We start from the raw sequence: 22779 nt of genomic DNA on the forward strand, positions 1-22779 counted from the left end.
TGTTCACCGTGCAAGATAACAAAGCTCTGCCACCACAACTTAAGACAAAGGCCATCTTTTTCAATTGCTCCTATTCATTATTATATTCAGCTCCGTGATAATGACATGAAACGTAGACTGAGAGCATGTTATGATTAGATTTGATAGAGGCCACACATCTCATTTCCATGCTTACAGATTTATATTAAAGAATTTGGGACACGTGTACCATTTGAGGAGGTGGATCCTCTTGTTTCCCTGGAAGACCACAAAACCTGTGGCTGTGAACCCGAGAAAGGCTGTGGAGCCTGTGAAATCCTGCACACACACACACACACACACACACACACACACACACACACACACACACACACACACACACACACACACACACACACACACACACACACACACACACATGCAGAGTGAGCAGCAGCCCACAGTATTATGGGATACAGGTGGAATTAACAGCGGGGAGGCGAGTGGGCCATTAATAATCTCCATGGTAATGGCACCAACACCGAATCACTTGTATGTTTCAAACTTCAACCCCATAATTTGCATCAACAACAAGGCGCAGGAAATACAGAACAGGTATTTCTGTATGTAAAGTGCGGTTTGTCTATGGTGAGGCAAAATGAAACCAATACCAACTCACGAGTAAGAAAAGGCCACAATATGTTCCTGTCACTCTGCCACATCATTGTTTATCATCTGTGTCTCTCTGTCATCACTCTTTGTCCCTCTGTGTTCCCAACAGTTTCTCGGATTCTTGATCTCCACAGATCTGCATATGTGCGACGCAATAACAGCCATTTCCAGCAAAACAAATTAAAAACGTCCCCAATGGCGAGAGGCAAGCAGATAAAGGGAATCTTCTCCAAAAGACAGAATTTAAATATCTTGTTGATCTGCTCAGCATGCTTTGATACGCCTGTCCATGGGAGGGTGTCCCTATTTCACACTCTGACCGGGCGGAGCATGAGCAGAGAGGGCGAGAATGAACGGATAGCGAGATGCAAAATTATACTTTTCTTTATCAGATTCAGTCTGTTTCAACTATCACAATTGTACAAAAAGAAACACAAAGAGAAAAGTACAAGGTATCACAGTAGAAAGCAAGTGGCACAATGAACCACAATACCAAAAGTAAGATTGAGCCAATGACATTGAACCACCATGATGCTCTCAGACCAATCAATAGGAATATGGACTCCTGAGTGATGGTTTCTGAGCAGACTATATTTATTTTGTTTAACAACATAATGTTGTCAAAGGTTCAAATGTAAACTAGCGGCTGACTTGGACCTTTCCTCATCATCATGTGTGTGGTCGTCCGTTTAATATGCCAATTAAGGGCAAAGGGTAATGAGGACAGGTATGTGTGTAATTGGCACAGTCGTGTATTTCTGCACGACTGCATGAACAACTTTGGTGAGTGTTTACACCTGTACTGTAAATGAGATGGCTGTAATTGAAACGAATGCTTTTAATCAATAATGAATAATAATTACTGGCTCTCAGAATAACAATAAAAGCTGTAAACTTTACAGTGACAACGGAAAGCGTAACTTTGTACTTAAGAGATGACAGAGCAGAGAAATATGCTGTAATATCAACTATTTTAGAACCGTTTCACTATCAACTGACGAGAGCAACTTCCCCGATGACTTTGTCCATTAATAAATGCGTGTAAATTATCATATACAGGCCATTATGTACAAAGGCATTTCATACATAAACATACAGTACATACTGAAAACACGGAGAGGGACAGAGAACAAAGGAGGACACATGAGGAGGAGGTCCAGTGAGATGTTTGATCAATAAAATGCAACTATAGTTTGTCTAAATAACTGAGGCGGGGAAATAAATGATGGCAACACTAATAAAGAGATGCACCATTTTGATAAGAGGGACCATGTCAATATGAACAACACCAGCACCTGCATTGATTCTCCACTATAGTTACCTTGCATGGGTGAGGGTCAACTCCATACGTCTCAAGGCTGTGAGACCTTTGGAGCATGTTCAACTCAGCAAAAGCAGTACACTGGCCCCTAAAAGACAGGAGACAAGAGGAGAAGTTTGTTTTGTTTGAAGTATGTTGCTGTGTTGATTGAATTCATCTTTAAAAATGGCAATTATAGTCTACGGTTGATCTATTTATTCCACTACTTTTCCACCAGTTTTTGATCATCTGTAAACATTTCGCAAAAACAGCCTTATTAACAGAAGAAGAAGTGCTCAGTGGGAGCGTTAAAGCTTTACTTGCTCATTAGTGCTGGAAAGTCAAGACACTGAGTGATGTACGATGATACTCTTCCTTACACCTGACAAATAAATCAACATTATAGCACACACATACATTTGCACTTAGAGTAAAAGTCATGGTTGCTGCTGTACTGAGTCGCCAATTTAATTTCGTTGTATGTTTTTTTACAATGACAATAAACATCCTTATCCTTATTAAATAACTGCTTGAAAAGACAACTCGCAGACACACACAGTGCAACCCACCCCATGTGTAAATCACCTGAAGTGTGTTCCTACGGCTCAGTGCTAATCTACATGCTCTTAATCCTGTCCGTCAGACCCATTGGGGCAGACAGAGGGCACTTGGCATCATTTGCCTCTGTGCTGTGGGAAATGAAGGATTTGTCTTTGATGTTTCAATAATCGCTGCGAGTGTGACGGTCACAAACTCAACAACATCACTCATGAGCTGCAGCGATGATACGAATAAACGCCCAGAGGGAGAGGGTTTATGTATAGATTACTGTCTGTCATGATCTTATAATTTAGGAAGTTATTCTGTCGGTGCAGAGTACAGAGTAAGACTAACGTTTCAACACATTTTAATCGTATTTACTTTCATCATTATATTTATGCAGCAGCCTCTGCGTGCATTAGTCTCCTGCTTTGTTAATTCAGTGTTATTCTCTCAATGCATTTTATTCCATATCCAACTTCTCTCCTTAAAGACGGAGAGAACAAGCCACAGTTTATAGATATTTACTGTGTCTGAGTTTTCAGAAGCCTCTAATCACATACATCCAGCTCATTTTACTCCATCCAGGTTGATTTGAATCCAAATGTAAATTCTGAAAATCCTGTAGTAGCCAGCAAGCTTTCAAAACTAAGCTGGAAATAAATAATTCATGCTCATTCCTCTGCAAATTCATTTCAGTTTGTATTTACTTTCAACTGAAATATCTTCTGCATACAATGCACCACAAATCTCTAGGTATCATCAAATTGTGTCTGTAGCCAGAACAACAGAAAGCACTCTGCCGTCTGCACTAGAAAATTGTCTCAACAGCCCGTTTTGAAAAACACAGATCACAGGAGTGAGCATCCACGCCTGTCATCAAAATCAAACAGTAAACCGGTAACAAGGATGCAGCTTCAGACAACAAACAACCCCACCAGACAACACAAACACATGCGCACACATGTTGCTTTACCTGAGCTCGTTCTTGTGTATTTCAATAATCTTCCTCTCCAGTTTGAGGGACTGTTTAGGGAACAGCTTGAAGTCTCTGATGTAGTCTGACGGGTGCTCCTCTGGGTCGTAGTCTCCGAGCTCAGCTGGAGACAGAGAGTGACGTCGGTGTGACAGTGGTCTATACATCAGGTTTAGAACCGTTAACAGCAGTTTAGAGTTTAGGTGCATATGTGCGAGATCTATTTTAAAGGATTCAACACTTACAAGCAATAGGAATTAAACATGATACATACATGCAGTCCATTAACCATAACATTTTGGGAAATACATTTATATGCTTCATGTTGAAGAGTAAGATCAGAGAGAATATACTCATAAGCAGCTGAGATAACCCTGATAGATACATATTTACCTTATTGAATCCAGTACAAAGCCCTAACAGACACTAATTTCTCTTTTAAATCCGTTCTTAATTAGCAGTCACAATAAAGGTTAAATCTGAAACTTGCCTGGAGTTTAATTAAATAGTAATCCTCAACCTATTCTCCAGCTCTGTAATCAACACCCTGACAAAGTGGGACAGGGACCTGCCCTCGTTAATCAGAGCAGCCAATGATATGCTGCAGACACTCTCTAGGCCGAGATAACTCAGCCAGTCACGCTCTGCTCTCTGGGGATATGAGCCAATCACAGAGTGTTTGCAAAGTTCAGAGATTTGTGTAGCAGCCAGAGGGGTTCATTTATATCATACAGCTCAGCTAATTCCACCCGTAATCCATTTGAAAGCAAATGGCTCATATTAAACTGTATCTGCTAATTAACTGGAGAAAGAAATTGTTCTTATTCCTTTACCAAGCAATATACATCTTGGTGTGTTTTAAAATGTTACAACATCAGTCTGATGACAAACTGTAGCAGTTAAAGAGGCAGAGAGCAGATAAATGGAGCTCTTCTTCCAGACATAACCTCGTTATATTACGTGTTAAAGGGACAGTTCACCCCAAAATCAAAAATACATATTTTAACTCTTAACTGTATCAATCTATATTGTTTTGGTGTGAGTTGTCGAGTGTCAGACGTCTTCATCACACGGCAAGTCACACCAAAACAATCTAAGGGTGCGTTTGTGAATCCAATCTGAAGTTGTACACTAAAATAAGAGGGAAGTGGCCTACTGTACACTGATGTATTACATTTCACAAAATTAACACAATACAGGCTAGCTCAAATTAAAACGCTAAATGCTAGAAATGTCAGAGTAAATAACTGCATAGGCTACTAGCTAACTCTGACTAACATCCATATATGAATAAAACAAAGCAATAGGCTACACTTACAAAGGATTAGCAGGTTAGTTTAATATGATGTGCTTACAGTTTAATTACAGCGATAAACTGGATCAATATAAAAATTACAGTATTAAAGACAGTATGAGCTGCCAGGGGCCATCCCTAAAGTCATGTACACATCAAGTGCAAATGCAGTAAAGCCAGGAAACAGAAACAGCAAAAACCTGCTCATATCCGTGTTTACGTCCTGAATACAAAAGGTATTCAACTGCAGCGGTCTTAATCACCAGTACGTTCACTGTCAACACATTTAAACTGGCCTCACCCTGAATGATGCAGGCTCCAAGATATGCAGCTTCAGCAAAAGGACAAAGGAGACGACCATGGTAGACATCTCTCTTCAGCTGGAGGTACAGCAGATACCTGGACACACGGACACGACACACACACAGTTAAGAAGCTCACTTCACCTGAATGTGCTTTATATTTGTTACTCAGGTAGAAAGTGTACTTGGTCCACAGCAAGGCAGAGCACAGTAATTATTACTGTTACTGTCTCTAACATCACGCTATCTTCACAATAAATCGTTCCAGATGGTTAAGAATAAAATTCATAAAGCCAACACAGACTCATGATGCTCTAGCTGTGTTACTGTGGCAATTAAAGAGCACATTGCTATGGAAACAACTACCAATACAGCAGCGACTGGTTCTGTAGTTACTATGGCAACGGCTTCAATGGAGTCACGTTTAGGCATGCTGCTGACATGCTGATTTGTGTAACCAGGGAGAAAAGAAATGACAGTGATGCTGAACCCATAGAGACATGTGGCGCCATGGATACAGGTGAGTTTCAGCCGCTCACACCACAGTCACCTGACTCCTCGCACTTGTTTCACAACTCAAGCCACAGAAGAGAAGCACCGAAGACTGAACGGTGAGGAAAGCCTGCTGCTGTAGCTGAAGAGTTTCTTATGTAGTCGGTCTGTGGCCGCATGCAGCTTCTGCAAATTGGCCTGAAAACACTTCTATCAGCTATCAGCTATCTTAATTTACACAACATTCTCGACTGTGTTTCATTTTTCATTCCTTCTCTTTTGTCTTTGACGCATGCAGCGATAGCTCTTCTTTCCGTCTTCTCATCTTCTACTTCCTTCCCTGAACTCTTGTTTCGATCCTACAGTTACAGTTTCTCTTACACACCTCTTGTTTTATGGAACAGGAAGTCCATCATCTGTCAACTGATACAGTATGAAAATAATCATCTGACATGATGACGACAAAACTTGAAGCATTCAATATTCCAAACCTGTTTGTTTCTTTAACTTTCGCTCTTACACCTGCACCCTACTTTGAAAAAAAAATCTATTTTTCAATCAATCTTCTTATGTGCCATCACTCCTTTTGTCTCTACTTCTCCACACATTGTGGTTTTATCCACACTGTGGTTTTATTATGACTCTTCTCATTTACTGCCTGAGGTTGAGTTTGTGTAGGTCAGCAGTGTTGTGACTGCACACCGTGGGATCACCGATCATCACTTATACAGCTGAGCTAATGCTCAACTCTATCAAAAGAGAAGCCATATATACATTGGAAGGGTTTTTGCAACCGTATTGCCAGACAAGAATGTCAATTTTGGACGTTTAATTCAACCCTTCCATTACATTCAATGCTGAGTGAGCATCTCTCACTATGCCTGAGAGAAGGTGTGTGTGTGTGCATGAGGAGGGTCATTATAAAGTGTGTATAAACCACCAGTTACTACACAAGTTACGGCAACTTCAAATGTGTTTTTTTAAATCACATCTACCAAACACAGGTTGTTTTAATAAAGTGCATAAATGCATCTGCGGTGCGACATATCACAAAGGAGGCTACTACTGAAAGAAGGTGTGAAGGTGATAGTCCAACACTCATTAATTACACACAGGAAAACTACTTTGTTGGATGGATGACAAAGTGAAAGAGAACATTTCTAAGTCATTAGTCATAGTCTAAAGTCATTAGCACCTAATGAAACATCAGCATTTCTGAATCTATTTAGAAATAATCTATTTTCTAAAGAAAGAGAAGAAAATTGATCCTTGAAATTTGGTGAAAATTAGATAATCCAACAATCAAAATTGTGGTGGCAAAACTTGGATATTATGGTATCATCTATACATTTTCTTAATTACAACAAAACACTACAATCAACCACGACCTGGAATCATTTTTTAACCATTTATAGCTCTTAAACTTCTGTACAACCAAGCTATAGCAATCAAGCTAATATGCATATACATGTAATAAAGCTGCTCTAAAGAGAGAGGCATGCCAGGTTCTTTTCTTTATTTTTTATTTTACACTTTCTCCATTCATCACACATACACCATCCATTGTGTGTGTGTGTTGGTTCTTACTTGGTGAGCTCCTCCTTGATTTTCATTGGCTCGTGGGGATAAAACTTGACACGGAAACACATCGTGTACGGCTGCTGAGCTGCTGAAAACAAGAGAAGACCGTTTAGAAGAGAGAAGAGTTCAGCAAAGAAGAAAGCAGAAGAGAAAGCTGAGAGAAGAAAAGTAGATGTCTTCAATTAGAAGAGGAGAGGAAAAAGGAGAGAAGAGAGATAAATGAATGATTGCAAGAAGAAGAGGAGCAGAGCAACGAGGATTATGTAAAACTGAGGAGAAAAAAGAAGTTGGAGACGAAAAAAAAAATCAGGGTATGCCTCAAATACTGATTAGTCATTTGATAATTACAGTGATTAGTCATCACCCCCCCCCCCCCCAACACACACACACACACACACTAAGTGCCTCATTTGAGCTGGGGTCTGCTTCTTGTCCTTTGAATTCTGATGCATTTCATTTCTGACTCCTATGTGTGTGTGTGTGTGTGTGTGTGTGTGTGTGTGTGTGTGTGTGTGTGTGTGTGTGTGTGTGTGTGTGTGTGTGTGTGTGTGTGTGTGTGTGTGTGTGTGTGTAGTTGCTGCTGGAGAGAATTTGAGCTTTGAATGATATTTTAATAGGCACGGTAACAAACATACACACACTTAAATAAGTTCACACAAACACACACAGTCAACGATGTGGTGCTCGGATCAAACGACAGCAGTCGTCAATCCGATTTATTTTTTTAACCATTTCTAGTGAAGTTTTGTCGTATGAATTAGGAACTAATAAAATGCTTTTGAAGAACATATATGAAATTTGATTCCAAAATGACGGACAGATCTCACCCAGGCTGGGGTACAGCAATGTGGATTTTGTGAATTTTGGAATGGGAAGTTCATTCAGTATGAACTTCCCACCTAGGGGCCCATTCCAAAAGTTATTTTGTTATGGTATGGTAGGTCACATGTGGCTAGATTGTTGAAGTGATAGGTATGTATGCTGTCTTTCATCAATTACTGTAAAGTAAGCAAGGTTTCATATCTTGTGTTTAAATGTCTTGTAATTTAAGGTTTGCACATGACTAATACATGATACTGCAGTTGTCTACAAATGACATGCAACACATTTATATGTGATGAACAGTTAACGCTAAAACTTCAACCAGAAACTAAGCCAGAAAGGCAGAAAAGGAAATGGCAGAAGAGGAGGAAGAAGAGTGTCATCTAACGTGCCCTCACCACTCTGCCTTTAATGGCGGGAACCTCTGCGGTATTATCTAGCTATGAAACACAGCACACATCTACATTATACATGCTGAGCAATGTGAAAGACGCAATCCTCCCACCCGCGCTCCAAAAAATTTGAGCTGCTTTTTGCCGGAGCTTAAGGGACCAAGATGCTTTAAAAAATTGTTTTTTTTAAAAGAAACAACAACAAAAAACATTTCAAGGGAAAGTGAATTTGCACAATTAGTATGCGCACACACACAATGTGACGCATATGCATGTAAGCTGAGATGCACAAAGAGAAAATAAATCACAAGTCATGCATCCTAATTTGAGAGTAAATGCTGCCACAGGGAGAAATGATGTGTCAGTACGACTCAGATCTATTCAACACTCGTCCTCCGTCCCTCTCTCTTATCTCTTTTTCTTATTGCAGCCTCTCTCAAATCTCCTCTTTTCTCTCTCTTTTTCTTCCCTAATCTGACTTCTTTCTTTAGCTACATTATCCATCACTGTCTCCTCTCTCGACCCCTCTGAATTAGCCCCCACACATTTCCTCTTTATCACTCGTTTCCCCCCCACTTTCTCTCTTCCTCCATCTCCTCATCCTCCCCCCTCCTGCCCTCACGCACATGTTCTGATGAAGCAGGGCACGCCGCTAACAGCTGCTTTATTAATTTATAGCAGGACAGAAAGAACAGGACAGCCATTAAAAGGGTGGGCTAACTTCAGATATGTTTTTGCTGAGTGCACAGATAATTGACGAGCAGCACACTGTTCAAAGTGTGATGCTCGTCACAGCAGAGCATCACTATAGAATAAAAAGAAAATTTTTCTAGAATCGATCGAAATGTAAAAATATGTAAGAAGAGGTTGAGGAACACCACGGTGCATTGGATTCTAAATAAAATGTTCGCTTCTTGATAAAAGGTGGCTGAAAAAGGGAAATTTGTTTAAATATTTTAGGAAGCAAAAGCAGATTTATCGTCCCTTGTTCCTTCAGCTGCTCCTTTCCAGTAAGGTAACAAAACATTTGCTTCATCTCACACTTCACTGCATTGGGACTTAACATCTGCATTTTTGAAACTACACTGATCAGCTGTTCAACACAAGCAAATTAAAGACATTACGCTGAGCTTTTTCTTCTTTTTACACATTTTATAGACTAAACACCACTGCTTCAGTTGTTCTGCACAAGTGTGCGTGTGTGAAAGCTGTTTCTTTACTTTAGTCAAAGTCAGTGGTGGAAGAAGTATTAGTAAAGATCTGTCAGTTGACCATGGTGTTAAAATACAAGTAAAAGTCCTGCTTTCAAAATCTAGACTGGAAGGAAAAAGCATTATTATCACAATATACTTAAAGTACCAAAAGTAAAAGGTACTCATTATGCACAATGGCCCATTTCAGATTAAAATATATGATATTACTGAATTATGATTAGTGAATCACTAATGTGTACATCACTTAAATGTTGGAGCTGGCAAAGGTGGAGTTTGTATTACTTTATATAGGTAGCGTAACCTATAATAATCTAGCAGAAAGTATTGCTAATCTAAATCTGCAAAGTAACGGGTGATTAAAGCCATCACAAAAGATGTAGTGGCGTAAAAAGGACAGTATTTACAGTACAATTCAGTACTAGAGTAAATGTACTTTATATTTGACCACTAGTCAGAGTCACATGATTGCCATTTTCTCTTATTGACTAGTTGCAGAGCATAAGAAGATGAGTCGTATCTACTATGAGTCATGTCAGAGGCAAACATCAAGAGGAAAAGGAAAAAAACAAACGCAAGAAAGTTGTGAGCCGCAGAGCAGCAAAATAACAACAACGCGACAACAGTCAATCGACAATAAGTTTATCCTTATCCCCGATAAGTTTTGTTTTTGTCAGCATGAACATACTAACCAAAATGAACAGACACAATGTCAGCCTGTGAGTGAGACGCATGAAGACGTCAGGCCCGGCTCCCACCACCTAAACTAACATAAACACCACTGGAGATGAATCCAATTTACCGGGGCTCAGATAAGATCTGCATCCTTTCATTGGTGAGGGTCGACAAAAATCAGTACGCTCTGTGTCACTTCATGTAGCTGATAGGCTAACGGAGCTAAATATTTTGCACAGATGTAAATGCATCATCCCTTCAGTGATCCATGAAACTTGTCACTGGTTAACTTGCACGTCCACTGAAGGCCGCCTGTTTGACGACTGAGTTCTCTATCTTCTGGCTTGTGCTCCCCGGCAATGTCTTTGTAGTTTACTTGGTCTGTTTGTTTATTTTCAAATGAGCCACGTGTCCCTCTGGCAGTTTGTTGTGTCACTCTGTCTGTCTCTGTTTGTCTGCCTGTGGTGTTGTCTGGCTCTGTCACTGCTCATGGTGAGTGCATGTGAGCAATGTGTCCTGGGGATGAAGTCGGTGATAAAACTTGTATACAAGTACATTTCCTAAATAACATTTGCACATTACAAACAACAAATGTCTATACACTTTTGATTTTTTTACCACACATAATGAATGTCCCTTTCAACAGGGCACACGCTGATATCGGATGTTTCGTTTTTTAATTGTTTGAATATCCAGTGGATTTAACACTGCGCATGCTGTCATGACCTCAGAGTCCCTGTGGTGTTGTCTGCTTGTCGTGTTCGTTGTTGTTGTGCACACTGCAGACTGATGCAGAACACACAGAAAAACACAAACGGAGCAGAAGTGACACTTACACTTCATCTGCCTCACCACGGGCTTGTTGGGCTCCAGCCAGTGCTGAGAGAGAGAGAGAGAGAGAGAGAGAGAAAAATAAGAATAGTAACTTTTCGAGCTAAAAAATAATATGCTGTCATTTCAACTAAATGCAGCGTGAGCTTCTGCTGAGAGAAACCATCCGGTCTCTTCTGTGTGTGGGCTGTTTGAAATTTGTTAATTTTGTTTTTATTAGTAACTTATAATATAATGTACTGACTGCCTCCTGATTTATATCCAACAATCCCACTTTGGCTGGTTAGAGCAGTGTCCTTTTAGTGGGTGTCATCATTAGTTTCTTTATCTTTGTTCTTCTGCGTATTTGTGCAGCTATATGGTTAAAATATTTGAATATAAATGTGTTGATAAGAAGATTGTGTTGATAAGAAGATTGTGCTTCAGCGGCTTCAAAACTGCATCGAGGGATAATACAACTTGTATTCATTTTGATATTTCTTTTCACTGCAATGTTTTATGAAAACTCTGTAAAAACAAACCTCAAGATAAAATCATGAGACTGGAGTCTTCTGCTCTAGTACCCAAACAATTAGTCGTGAATCAATCAACAGTAAATTAATCATCAACATTTTAGATATTCTTTTATTGGTAAGTTAACCCCCCAAAAATGGTCAATCTGCTTCTTAAATTGTGAGGATTTGCCTCTTTCTCTGTTTTATACATTTTTAAACTGCATATATTTGACCTTTGGACTGTTGGAGGGACAAAACAAGCAAAATAAAGACATCCCTCAGGGCTTTTTTTAAAACACATTTTATTGGCTAAACAACAACACAACTGCTTCGGTTGTTCTGCAAGTGTGTGTGTGTGTGTGTGTGTGATAGTTACCCTCTGTTTCTCGGGGTCCACATATCGAATACCAAAGTAGTCTTTCTCAAGTAGGTTGTAGTGGTTACACACATGGTCCAGGAGGAACTGGCCTTTAGTGTCTCTCTGTAAAGACATAAAACACACAAATTCCGTTAAAATGTAAGGGCATTACTTTGTGAACAGTCTGCTTCTTTCATCCAAGCAATGTCTCCATCCAGGGTGATAATAAATCCCATAAACCTCACAGCTGCATCCCTGTGCCATAACAAACAATCCCCTATCCCCTGGGTGATATTCCCGTGATGCACATGTCGTATCAGGGTGAAACATATATGTCAATAGCGTTTAGGTCGCTTGGCAACAGTATTTCTGGCGGTCATATTCCAGACACAGCCTCCTAACATGCTGGAAAATAAAGTTCATAAACAGATCACGAACACAGAGAGATCAATAACCACTCTGCATTTATTACCTTTACTCATCACATATTTATTATACTATATTTATCCCAAATTTGTTATTATTGGAAATTTGTCTCTGCATTTGACCCATCCCTGTATATAGGGAGCAGTGGGCTGCCTACGACAGGCGCCCGGGGAGCCGTTAGGGGTTCAGTGTCTTGCTCAGGGACACTTCAACACATGACACGTCCCAGCCAAGGATCGAGCGTCGACCTTGCGGTTACCAGACAACCCTCTTAACCCAGTGAGCCTACGTACGCACCCAAGTATTAGCACAAAACACTTTTAGGTGTCAATAAGGTGCGACCGTACTTGCACACACACACGCACAAACACATACAATAAAATATACATATGATGCTGCACGTGTGTCTCTCCTATCTCCGAACAAATACACTTCATTATCATCTTCTTAACCCATTGACTATAAATTCAATATTCCTTAAATTGCCATTTTGTCATTTTATATGCATCACAGAGCACCTCAAGACTTGAGGTGATTAAGTGTGTGTGTGTGTGTGTGTGTGTGTCCTGTGACTGTTCTATAACCTGCTGATGGAGGTGGATTCAGTGCTCAGTTAAGCAGGACTAATTGATTCAGTTGGAAATCATCTGTTTGCCCTATGAAAGCCAATGCCAAACTGCTTTAAACTAGTTTCAAGTCTTCGTCAACACAGCATGATGTTAATTTAGTAAAATGCTGATCCCTTCTAGAGTAAAATAGACAAGAAACCAGGGTACGCTTTAGGGAGTGGCTACCTTGTGATTGACTGGGACTTATGTTAGTTAGTATGTCTAACCCTTTCACAGTGTGTTTTCAGTTCATGAAAGTTAATTGGAACCTCTTTGGTAGCCTAAAATGTCTTGTTCGGCGCTCGGCCCGTCCTCTCGTGTCACTTCTGGTTGCAAAATAAACAGATGGACGACAGCCAAAAACCAAGATGGCGGCAGCCAAATTGCCAAACTTCAGGCTTCAAAACAACAGTCCACAAACCAATGGGTGACTTCATGGTGACTATATCCACTTCATATAATAGTCTATGATGTTCTCTTAACAGCGTCTCAGTCTTCTTTGAATGGAAAATGATCAGGCAGAAACTTGTCCGACATCCCTGATGTTTTTCTCTTCTATCAAATGGCTGCCATGCCAGCAATGGTTGGTATGTTTTGGTCTTAATCAACATGCAAGCTGAGGGCATTAGCTTGATGCATTAGCTTTGTTTGCTAATTCTATGTGCAGACATTTGCATCGTATAAGCACCATAGGGTGAGTTATTGACAGCGGCTGCAGTTGAATAAGGCGTGAACCTCAGTAACAGGCCAACTCAGTTCAGCAGATAAAATAAAAGAGCACTTTGTTCAGTTATAGCAACAACCCAGCGTGATAGCAGAAATATATCAATCTCAAGTTAATTGGAACTTGGACATTTTTTCACTCACATAGCCTATAGTTTTCTTTAGTTTAATTTTCTCCATCACTTTCACTGACACCTCCCCCATCTTCACCATGAGCTTCAGGGTGTTTGGGGAGATTTAACTAAGAATTTCCATCTTACACCTGCTGGCTTTACTTTTACCACCAGCAGCGTCTACACTTGTCCTCTTTCCTTTCTTCGTGGGCCGATTCATGAAGATGCTTCAAGTCACTGGAGCTAATTGCCAACCTCAATGAATATTGTTATTAACGTACAATTCATCACTACTTAATGATATGCAACCTGAGGTTGTGCCTTAACTTCTCCAGTCCTTCTCTTCTCCAGAAGATCTCTTGCAACTCTTGGAACCAACTGTTTCTCGTTTGTGTTGAATAAAAAGTGAAAAAGATCTTAAAGTGACTCTGTCTTTTGAGGCAGCGCAGTCATTCAGTGATTTTGTACCCGTCACACAGCATCTAAACCCTTAAAGCTGTGCATATGTTGTGTTTGGTAAACACTGCAAGCTCTCACCAAGGCAATCTTTTCGTGGTGAATCATGCTCCATTTGTCAGTAAACAATCTTGTTATATGCAGGAATTGCAATAAACGGTAAACTGTAACGAATTGCTGTAAATTTACGGCTTCTTGAAAATCTGCACATCATTTGGGAAAATCATGATGAACCTCTTTTTTTCAAACGCAGGAACCTTCCTCAGGGACTAGGAACCTTTTGTGGAACTCATTGCATCTCGCCCTCGGGGACCAGAGTCCAAATTAAGGCCGATGCTTCAAGTTGTGTACAACTTAATTAATAAAACAGAACTCTAGTATCGAGTTAGGACCATGTTAAGATGAGGGGAGAACTTCTTTCTTTGTTTGATAACATTAAAAGTAAAATTAGGCGAATGCAGACAACAATAGGCTGAAGGAAACTTTTAGTTCCTTTAAAAAGTGTTGACAGATTGGCCACAAACAAAGCAAGATATTCCCTGTAAAAACACAGCAGACACTCAAAAATAGTAAAAACGGTTCAGTGAGTACAAACAGCATACGTGGACTGTCCACAACACCAGCACCAACACAGCAGCTTTATGTTACACACCAATCCAAGCAGGACAAACATCATTTCAGTAAATGCACAAGGCAACAAACAATGAAAAATAATTAAAAATAAAACGAGTGCACTGTATGCAATACACAGAAGGAGTTCATATATAGGCTAACCACACAAACACGCTACACGGCGCACATTATCATATCAATATTTAACTAAACACCATCTCCAGTTGTTCTGCAGTCTACTGTAGGCTCACAGACACAAACAGAATAGCATAGTTATATAGTTACCCATTGCCGCGCAATATGTTACACTTATGTGATCCCTTTATAGAAAAGAGAACTATCTTTGACAAATATAACTAATTACGTCCGCTGGTCAAGTCATTAACAAAGTAATGTAAAGGCTTTTTCTGTGTGTAATGAGTGATTGATTAGTTGCCCAACACTGTATTGAAAAACATCAACAGCCCACCTAGGTGGATGTATGTGCCATTTGTCACATTGTCAGCTGTCATTGATCTCAGAGACACCGTGTCCCTATTGGCTGCTTCAGGTTTACTGTTATATCACTGTGACACAAGTAAGCCGAAATCAAGTGTGTCCCCCTGTGGGTGTAGCTGTGATGGTTCTGTGTCTCCATGCTGGCCTGCCTGCGGTGTGTGTGTGTGGGTAGGGGGGGGGGGGGTTGTCTGTCTACATCTTTTTAGGATTTTCGGCTGATCCATGACAACAGTGTTACTAAGCTGTTCAATCTGAAGAGCAAACAGACAGAGACACACACACACACACACACTGAGGGAGGAGAAAAATAGCAGAAGCAGAATGAAAACAGTCACGCTGCGAGCCGTTTCGACTGACGCCAAGAGAGAAGACCAGACAGAGAGTGAACCGGGGCCAAACACACCGCGAGGATGTGAGGAGAGAGCCGGCAAAGACAGAGCTAAAGAAAGGAGTGAATGAAAGAGAGATTGGAAGATTGACTAAGGCGAGCGAGGCAGAGAGAAAGAGAGGTATAAAGAGTCTATGTCATGTCCAACAAGGGCTGTATACATATTTAATATATCCAAAGGCTGGGCATTAAAAATTAACCCGGTCATCCTGTCTCTACATGATCTCACCTAATGACGGCAAAGTGCTCCTCTCTCTGCCTCGCTTGAACACACAGACACATACACACACTTTAAATAGAGCCTCAGAGTAGAGTGAATTCAGTTTAGCAGAAGCAAAGTGCACTTTGACGTGTATGTTCGAGTGTGTCTTATCTATCCGCTACCAGTTTTTCCACATAAAGCAACCAGATGCAGACCAAGCAAAGAAAAACTTACAGGAAAAATAAAAATAGGAAACCATCAGCATATTGAGTATAAAAACACACGGAATCAATTATTTATTCCTGCATCTCTGTAAATTCACAAAAAACATCTGGTAAAGTTACTGACTTCAAGTAAGTTTGGACCTCGGTAGTGCACAATGCCACACTAGAACTAAGAAAACCTTTTCTCTGAAAGATAAATCTCTTTCCCCGCTTAACAAACGGAAAGTCGTTTCACAACACTTAACTCTGTTTTTAAGGTATTCTCCAGCAATAACAGATTTTCCTTTAGTTGACCACTGGCAGGGGAAACACAACATGGACAAGTTGATATGTGAACTTGTTAGCAAACAGTTGCTTATTTACACATAGAGAAGTTACGGAAAAAACATTTTCATTTATTTGGAGTTGTGAATGTAAATCCAATGTTCATTCTTTTTTAGCTCTGTTTTGGGCTCTACCAACTACTGAGGGAAATGTCTGTCTGTAGCTGCTAAATGCGCCATCGCGCTCACTTGCTACTCTGCGTGCTGTTTGATGCTGAGCAGGTCGTGTACAATGGGTTTATAGAGCATTTTAGCTGAAAACTGCTGCGGCTGAAAACACCAGTAACAAGCTTGTTTTGAATGACACAAGCAATAAAAAAACAGATTATTGTGTACGAAAAATATAAAATCATGGAAAATAATGATGGTAAATGAAGAATACAGTACTGACAATACAAATATTAGTTGAGGTCATGCAAATCATGCATGGACATACAGCTACATACATATGCCATGATTGATTAGGAAGAGTAAAGAGTTGCAACTTTGGATATAGGTTCAAATATTGTCTTTTTGTTCAATCGGATAAACGAGTCTTTTAAGTTTATAGTAAATACCTTCAAGACATGTTTTTCCACAATTGTCTTGATCGAACCAAAATAGTTGTCCACTGATATGTAAAATGCAAGAAGTTACCAATTAAAATAAACAAATAGTATATTCTCTGTTTAAATGAGTGTTGTTTTTTATTCTAAATAAGATGTTGTACGTCATAATAACAATAACCATTGGTTTCCGTCTAAAATCATGTTTGGTTTGATCGTGACTCTTTGACCACTACGAGTCAAGCACTAGGACCCTGGGTGCCCTGGCCCAGTTAACTGCTGCTTGTTGTTTAATTAATATGCATGCCAGCTCAATTATGGTCCTTATCGACTCATTTCATGACACGGCATACCTAATTGGCTGAGCTGAAATGCTGTTAAGGGGAAAGAGCGTGTAATTCCTGCAATCCTTGGATGAAGAAATCAACACAAACTCTGATCTGCACACACAGGGAAGGAGTGAAGGTGAGGAGACATAGAAAGAGTAGTGGGACTTTAAAAACGATGATATGCCCCTCTTTACCTACACACATTTTTAAAAGCCTAGTGGCTGCCTTTGGACAAATGCTTCACTAATTTGTGTCTTTTTTTTCGTCTGTTGTCACTGTTATGTAGCTACTCTTCAGAGAAATAGAGATATAAGACGCTAGTGGACCAATTTGCAGATTTATTTGCCAATTAGTATGAATGTGTAAGCAGGCTTTTGTGCAAGTGTGACAACAACATTGTCATCCTATTATTAACAGTGCCAATATTTCTAAAGCCAGTTTCTATTTAACACCCAAAACACAACCCCCAAGCGAGCCAATGAATGGATCAATCCAGCGGCTTGAAGGGAAAAGCATCAAACTAGAAGATAGGAGCTGAGTTAAAACCTCTTCTCTTTCTATTTCTCTTCATTGTTTAAAAAACCCACAAATCATTAATATATATTGTGCATTGGCTTGTTTGAGCTTTTCATTGAAGTTACATGATGTTTACTCAAGATTAGAGCAATTGGAAATATTCTAGATATCTTCTCTATTAACACATTTTTTGCAGGTTTCAACAATGTTTGGCTGCACAGCTTGAGTTTCTAATGACTCGCCAGCGAGTCAGTTGGTTTTAAAAGGCTATTTTTAACAATTTCTATGATTAGACTGCTAGTATAAAAAAGTGGGGAAAGCGGGAGAGGGTAATATCTTGAAACACATTTTAAAAGTAAGCTACACTGGCAGGACTCACATACAAATCATCCTCTGAAGCTACACTGACTACAGGATTGGAATAGAGAGGATCAAACACTTCCAGTCAGGGAGCTGAATCATGGAAACCATCCAATTTGTATTAAGGAGAGAGATCTTTGGAAAGAGATGCTTGACCTCACCACCACCATCCCTCTCTGTAATAGCCTCCCTCTACCACACCGTTTATCAGTAAATGTTTGATAAGTAAATCCAGGCTGTCTTTGTTGTAGACCTGACAGGGAAAATTGAGCAAAGCAGTGTGAAGAGACAAGAAATTATGTCATATCTCAGAGTGAAACCCACACAGCTCCAGTGTAGTATTGATCTCACAATACTGTGTTGGGTTTAACCTCTTCAACCACTGATCCACAACAGTAATGGACTCTTGCCTGGAGCTACAGACATGGCATGAGGAGAAAAATCCTTTAGCATTAGTGCATCTTAGCCAGAAAAAGACATTAGTAAATATTCCTATACTTAATGAATGTTTTACTATTAGGCTTCACTTTTTAGTGTCTGTTCACCACTTTGATCCAGACTGAAATATCTCAACAATTACCACAAAAGACATTCATGGTCCCCAGAGGATGGATCCTACTGACTTTAGGGATCGCCTAACTTTTCCTCTGGTACAACTATTCCTTGATCTTATTTTATTAACAATCAGAAATGGGCCTCGAGTTACAAAAGGTTGAGAACCCCTACTCTAGTACAACCATTGGGTTCATATTCATCTCAACAACTATTGGATGGATTGGCATGACATTTGGTACGTTCAGGTTTCCCTCAGGATGACTTGCAATAACTTTTGGTGATCTTCTGAGTTTTCCTCTATCGCCGTCATCAGGTCAAATATTAAATACTTTGGTTTACGACCAAATACAAAACAAATGATAATCTCATCATTCCAAGCTGTTCTTTGTGTTAATAAGCAATAATAAGCTAATGTTAGCATGCTCACTCGCTAAACTACTATAATGATCATGGTGAACATTATACCTGCTAAACATGAGCATCATAGTATTGTCAGTGTGAGCATATTAGCATGCTGATGTTAACACAGCCGCTAGCATGAATGTAGACTTTTGGTCTTGTTTTGAAAAATGTATTAACCCCCTCACCCCTAACTGATGATTTTTCCATTTAGGTTTTGTTTTCTTGTTATTCTTGTTTTAAGTCAATTTTGTTGTTCTTGTGTCTGCCACTATTCTGCCTCGTTGATATGGTGTGCAAACTGTTTAAAATTATGAAGCACTTTGTAACTTATGTTGTTTTAAATAGTGATAATTAACAAAATATTACAGATAAGTACTAATTTCCTGAAGCAAATGTTGATGTCTATCATCAGCATTTGTGTTTAAACAGATTGTAGGAGCCATTAGTTATGTATTTATGTCTGTTTATATTGATAGCCTACATCAAATTGACCACGGGTGGCAATGTGGATTAGTGCGGCAGGTAAATTCTACACGGGGCACAGGTGCAACAGACAGGCTAATGATGCATGGGTGACGGGGAGATCACACGGTTTTTACTGCTCACACGCTTGTATTCACTGGGCAGCCACAGCAGAAATCCAAGTCAGTCATCATATCGCCGCACAGGCTTGCTTGCAATATAAAAGGTCAATCAATCTGTGAATCGAATGCTCAATAAAACGGGAACCTCACCCAACAGTGAATCAGTCTGGAATCTCCTTATTGAAACATGGTGTTCTTCCGCACCCAGCAGAGTGGCTAATTGCTGGAATTAGATATAGTCACTACACAGATGATGTCGGTATAAATTTAAGAAACACTAATCTAATGTGATGAATGATTGTATCTATAATTATACGTTACCATTTAACTCATTAACATATGACCCTAATCATTCCCATCCCTGTGAGCAGCACACATAACGGGGACTGTGACCTTGTCCCAGTGTGAAAGGAGAAAAAACTCTTACTGTATCATCACCTACAATACTGCGGAGACGCTCACATACACACAGACGTGTGCACACAAGGCATGCACAAATTAACACACTTGATATAAAGCCCGTCACATGAACCGACAGTCACGGCTGGCCACACATCCTAATAAGCTTATAGAGGTAGAGCCATAAATTATCCACATATGGAGTAGAACCCGATTCCATTATAAAGGATCTCCATCACTCTCGCTCTGTGCGGCTGGACACTAACTCACAGGATGGCAGCAGAGAGAAAGTGCGATGATGATGATGATGATGATGATGATGACGGCATGACTGTAACTACGACGCTGCTGCTGCTATGAGTGTGTTCACATTGTGGACGCATTGAAGCAGCTGACTTATCTTCGCACCGCAGGATGTTCAGAAACAAACAATCCATGACAACATAACCTACGAGTTCATGTGTTTGTTTGCTTATTTGCATGTCATCTGGTCAAATGAGTGGGTTTATCGCTGTATGTGTTTGCCACTGCCTGACTCTCATTTTTCTGATGTTTAACTGTAATAAGTAATGGTGTGTGAATCCGACAGGAAAAGAGGTTAATACACCACATCTACACGTTCACACTCTTTATCCACTTACACCCTAAATGTTTAATTAATTAAAGATAGAAATGCAGATGTGGTTGATCTGGTGTTTGAACTACGGCAATGATGAGGAAGGGTTACACGGAAGCCCGCTGTTTGTTGAACATACACGAAAATAGAAGCATGGCTGTGTAGATTGTAACGGTTTGATATGTTTTAGTTGTTTGTTTTTAATATATTGGCCCAGGACTCGATGCAATATCGATGCTGAGTGGATTATCCTGGTGAAATAAAGTAAATTGAATGTCAAACTTGTTACCTCCAGTACGCTGGCTCAGCTGTTTTGAACAGAATATTGACATCAGAAACCACAGACAATGTATTGATTGAAAAAGGAGAATAAAAACCAAAAGGGACTTCTATCAACCATGCTAATGACTTAAGGTCACGTCTTTTTTTAAATATATTTTCTTTGAAATATATTTTCTTTTCACCAAACTTACCAAATTTTAAAACAGCAGTATGAGAGAGTGAGGGGAGTAAACACAACTCTGTACTTACTTAGAAATGCTAACAAATGACAATGTATTCTGTGCTTTATATAAATTCAGACGTGCATAACTTTAATGAGCTCATCCGCTCATTACTAAAGTAAGTAGGCCTAGATGTCAAATGTCTGCATTATGCCTGAAAATATCTTGGTTATCACCCAGAGTAAGGAGGGATGTCGAAGTTCCCTTGAGCAAGACAATGAATATCAACCAGCACCGTGTGTGACCTCTGACCTCTTACTTTCTCTTCTCTGTGGTTCATTCTTTGACTATTTCCACATCTTTGTAGATTATTTTCTATCAACATTTGGCCCGTTTTTTACACTTTCCCTCTTTTCTGGTTAACCCTTTCCTCTTTTTCTACAGCTTGTCTTCGATTTTCAGAATCTGCCCTGTCTGCCAGTCTCATTTCAAATCTGGTTCATGTTTTAATCTGATTAAAGTAATCTGTTTTCCCCTCTGCCGCTCCACCTCGTTTCCTCTCCTACTCCTTCCTACACCCTGTTGATTTGCTGCCATCATCCTCTCAGCTCATGTAATGTGACCAACCTTGTCATCGTATATTTTGTCTCATCAACCATCTCTCTCTCGCTCCCCCTCATCCATTTCTTTTGATGTTTCCCTCCTCCCCATCTTTCCCGCCGTCTCATCTCTCTCTGCCTCCTCTCAGTGGCGAGCACGAGTCAGAAAAAGGATTATTTCTCTTTAGTCATCTTCGGAGGAGCATCAAAGAGGCCCCGGCGAGCGGAGTAAGAATAGAAAAACTGATGCTATTAATAACTTGTTTCAAAGAATGCCTACCAGCCAAAACAAAAGCACTGCCTCAGAATCACTAAAAGACACACACACAGCAACAAAAAAGCAAGTAAATAAAAGGTCGACACCACCTCAGCTACACACACAAACACCTTCCTGACCAAGTAAAAGGCAGATGCAGTGAAAAACCATATGCTTCTTTAAATAGACTGCAATGTATCGATGAGGTGACTTCCACTGGAATAGGAACAGAGCAATCAGCAGGATATATTTCAAGCTTTCAAAAGTTCAAGTTAACGCAAGCTATATTAGTACCAAGCAGTCAGTTCTTGCTCAGTATGGAAATTTAATGTCCGTAATTGCAGAACTTTGGCTCAGTGGCTACTTTTAAATCATTCAAGTGAGTTATGGTTCAACCCACCCTCGGAACACACTGACACACATATAGGCGCACACACACTCGTGGTGTGGCGCATCGCTGACAGCTGACTGATGTTGGCCTCATGAAGAAGAGTGATCTCCCTTAATTATACATGACGTGTCACAGAGAAGGGTGGAATGAGATAGACAGAGAGGAGGAGGAGGGGGGGGGGGGAGATATATAGATGAGAGATGTAAAAATAGAAAGCGAGAAAAAGGTGGTCAATACGAAGCTGAAAGTGGAGCAGAGAATAAGTGTGGGGGGGGGGGCAGGATAGGGAGGACAAGAGAGGGACAAATGAGAA

The 22779-nt window shown here is 40.0% G+C and overlaps 1 protein-coding gene across 1 annotated transcript in view; it reads right to left on the reverse strand.

Annotated features, from left to right (window-relative positions):
• frmd3 (FERM domain containing 3) overlaps positions 1–22779 on the reverse strand; it is a gene marked incomplete at its 5' end in the record, with an annotated part of 51059 nt that overhangs the window by 24394 nt on the left and 3886 nt on the right. The window contains 7 exons of the mRNA XM_079160870.1: positions 209–297; positions 1952–2039; positions 3447–3570; positions 5042–5139; positions 7122–7203; positions 11052–11094; positions 11917–12021. Coding sequence (XP_079016996.1) covers positions 209–297; positions 1952–2039; positions 3447–3570; positions 5042–5139; positions 7122–7203; positions 11052–11094; positions 11917–12021 — 629 coding nt within the window. The remainder of the gene's footprint in view (positions 1–208; positions 298–1951; positions 2040–3446; positions 3571–5041; positions 5140–7121; positions 7204–11051; positions 11095–11916; positions 12022–22779) is intronic.

The sequence above is a fragment of the Pholis gunnellus genome (genome assembly GCF_910591455.1).
Source record: "Pholis gunnellus genome assembly, chromosome: 6".
NCBI classification, from domain to species: domain Eukaryota; kingdom Metazoa; phylum Chordata; class Actinopteri; order Perciformes; family Pholidae; genus Pholis; species Pholis gunnellus.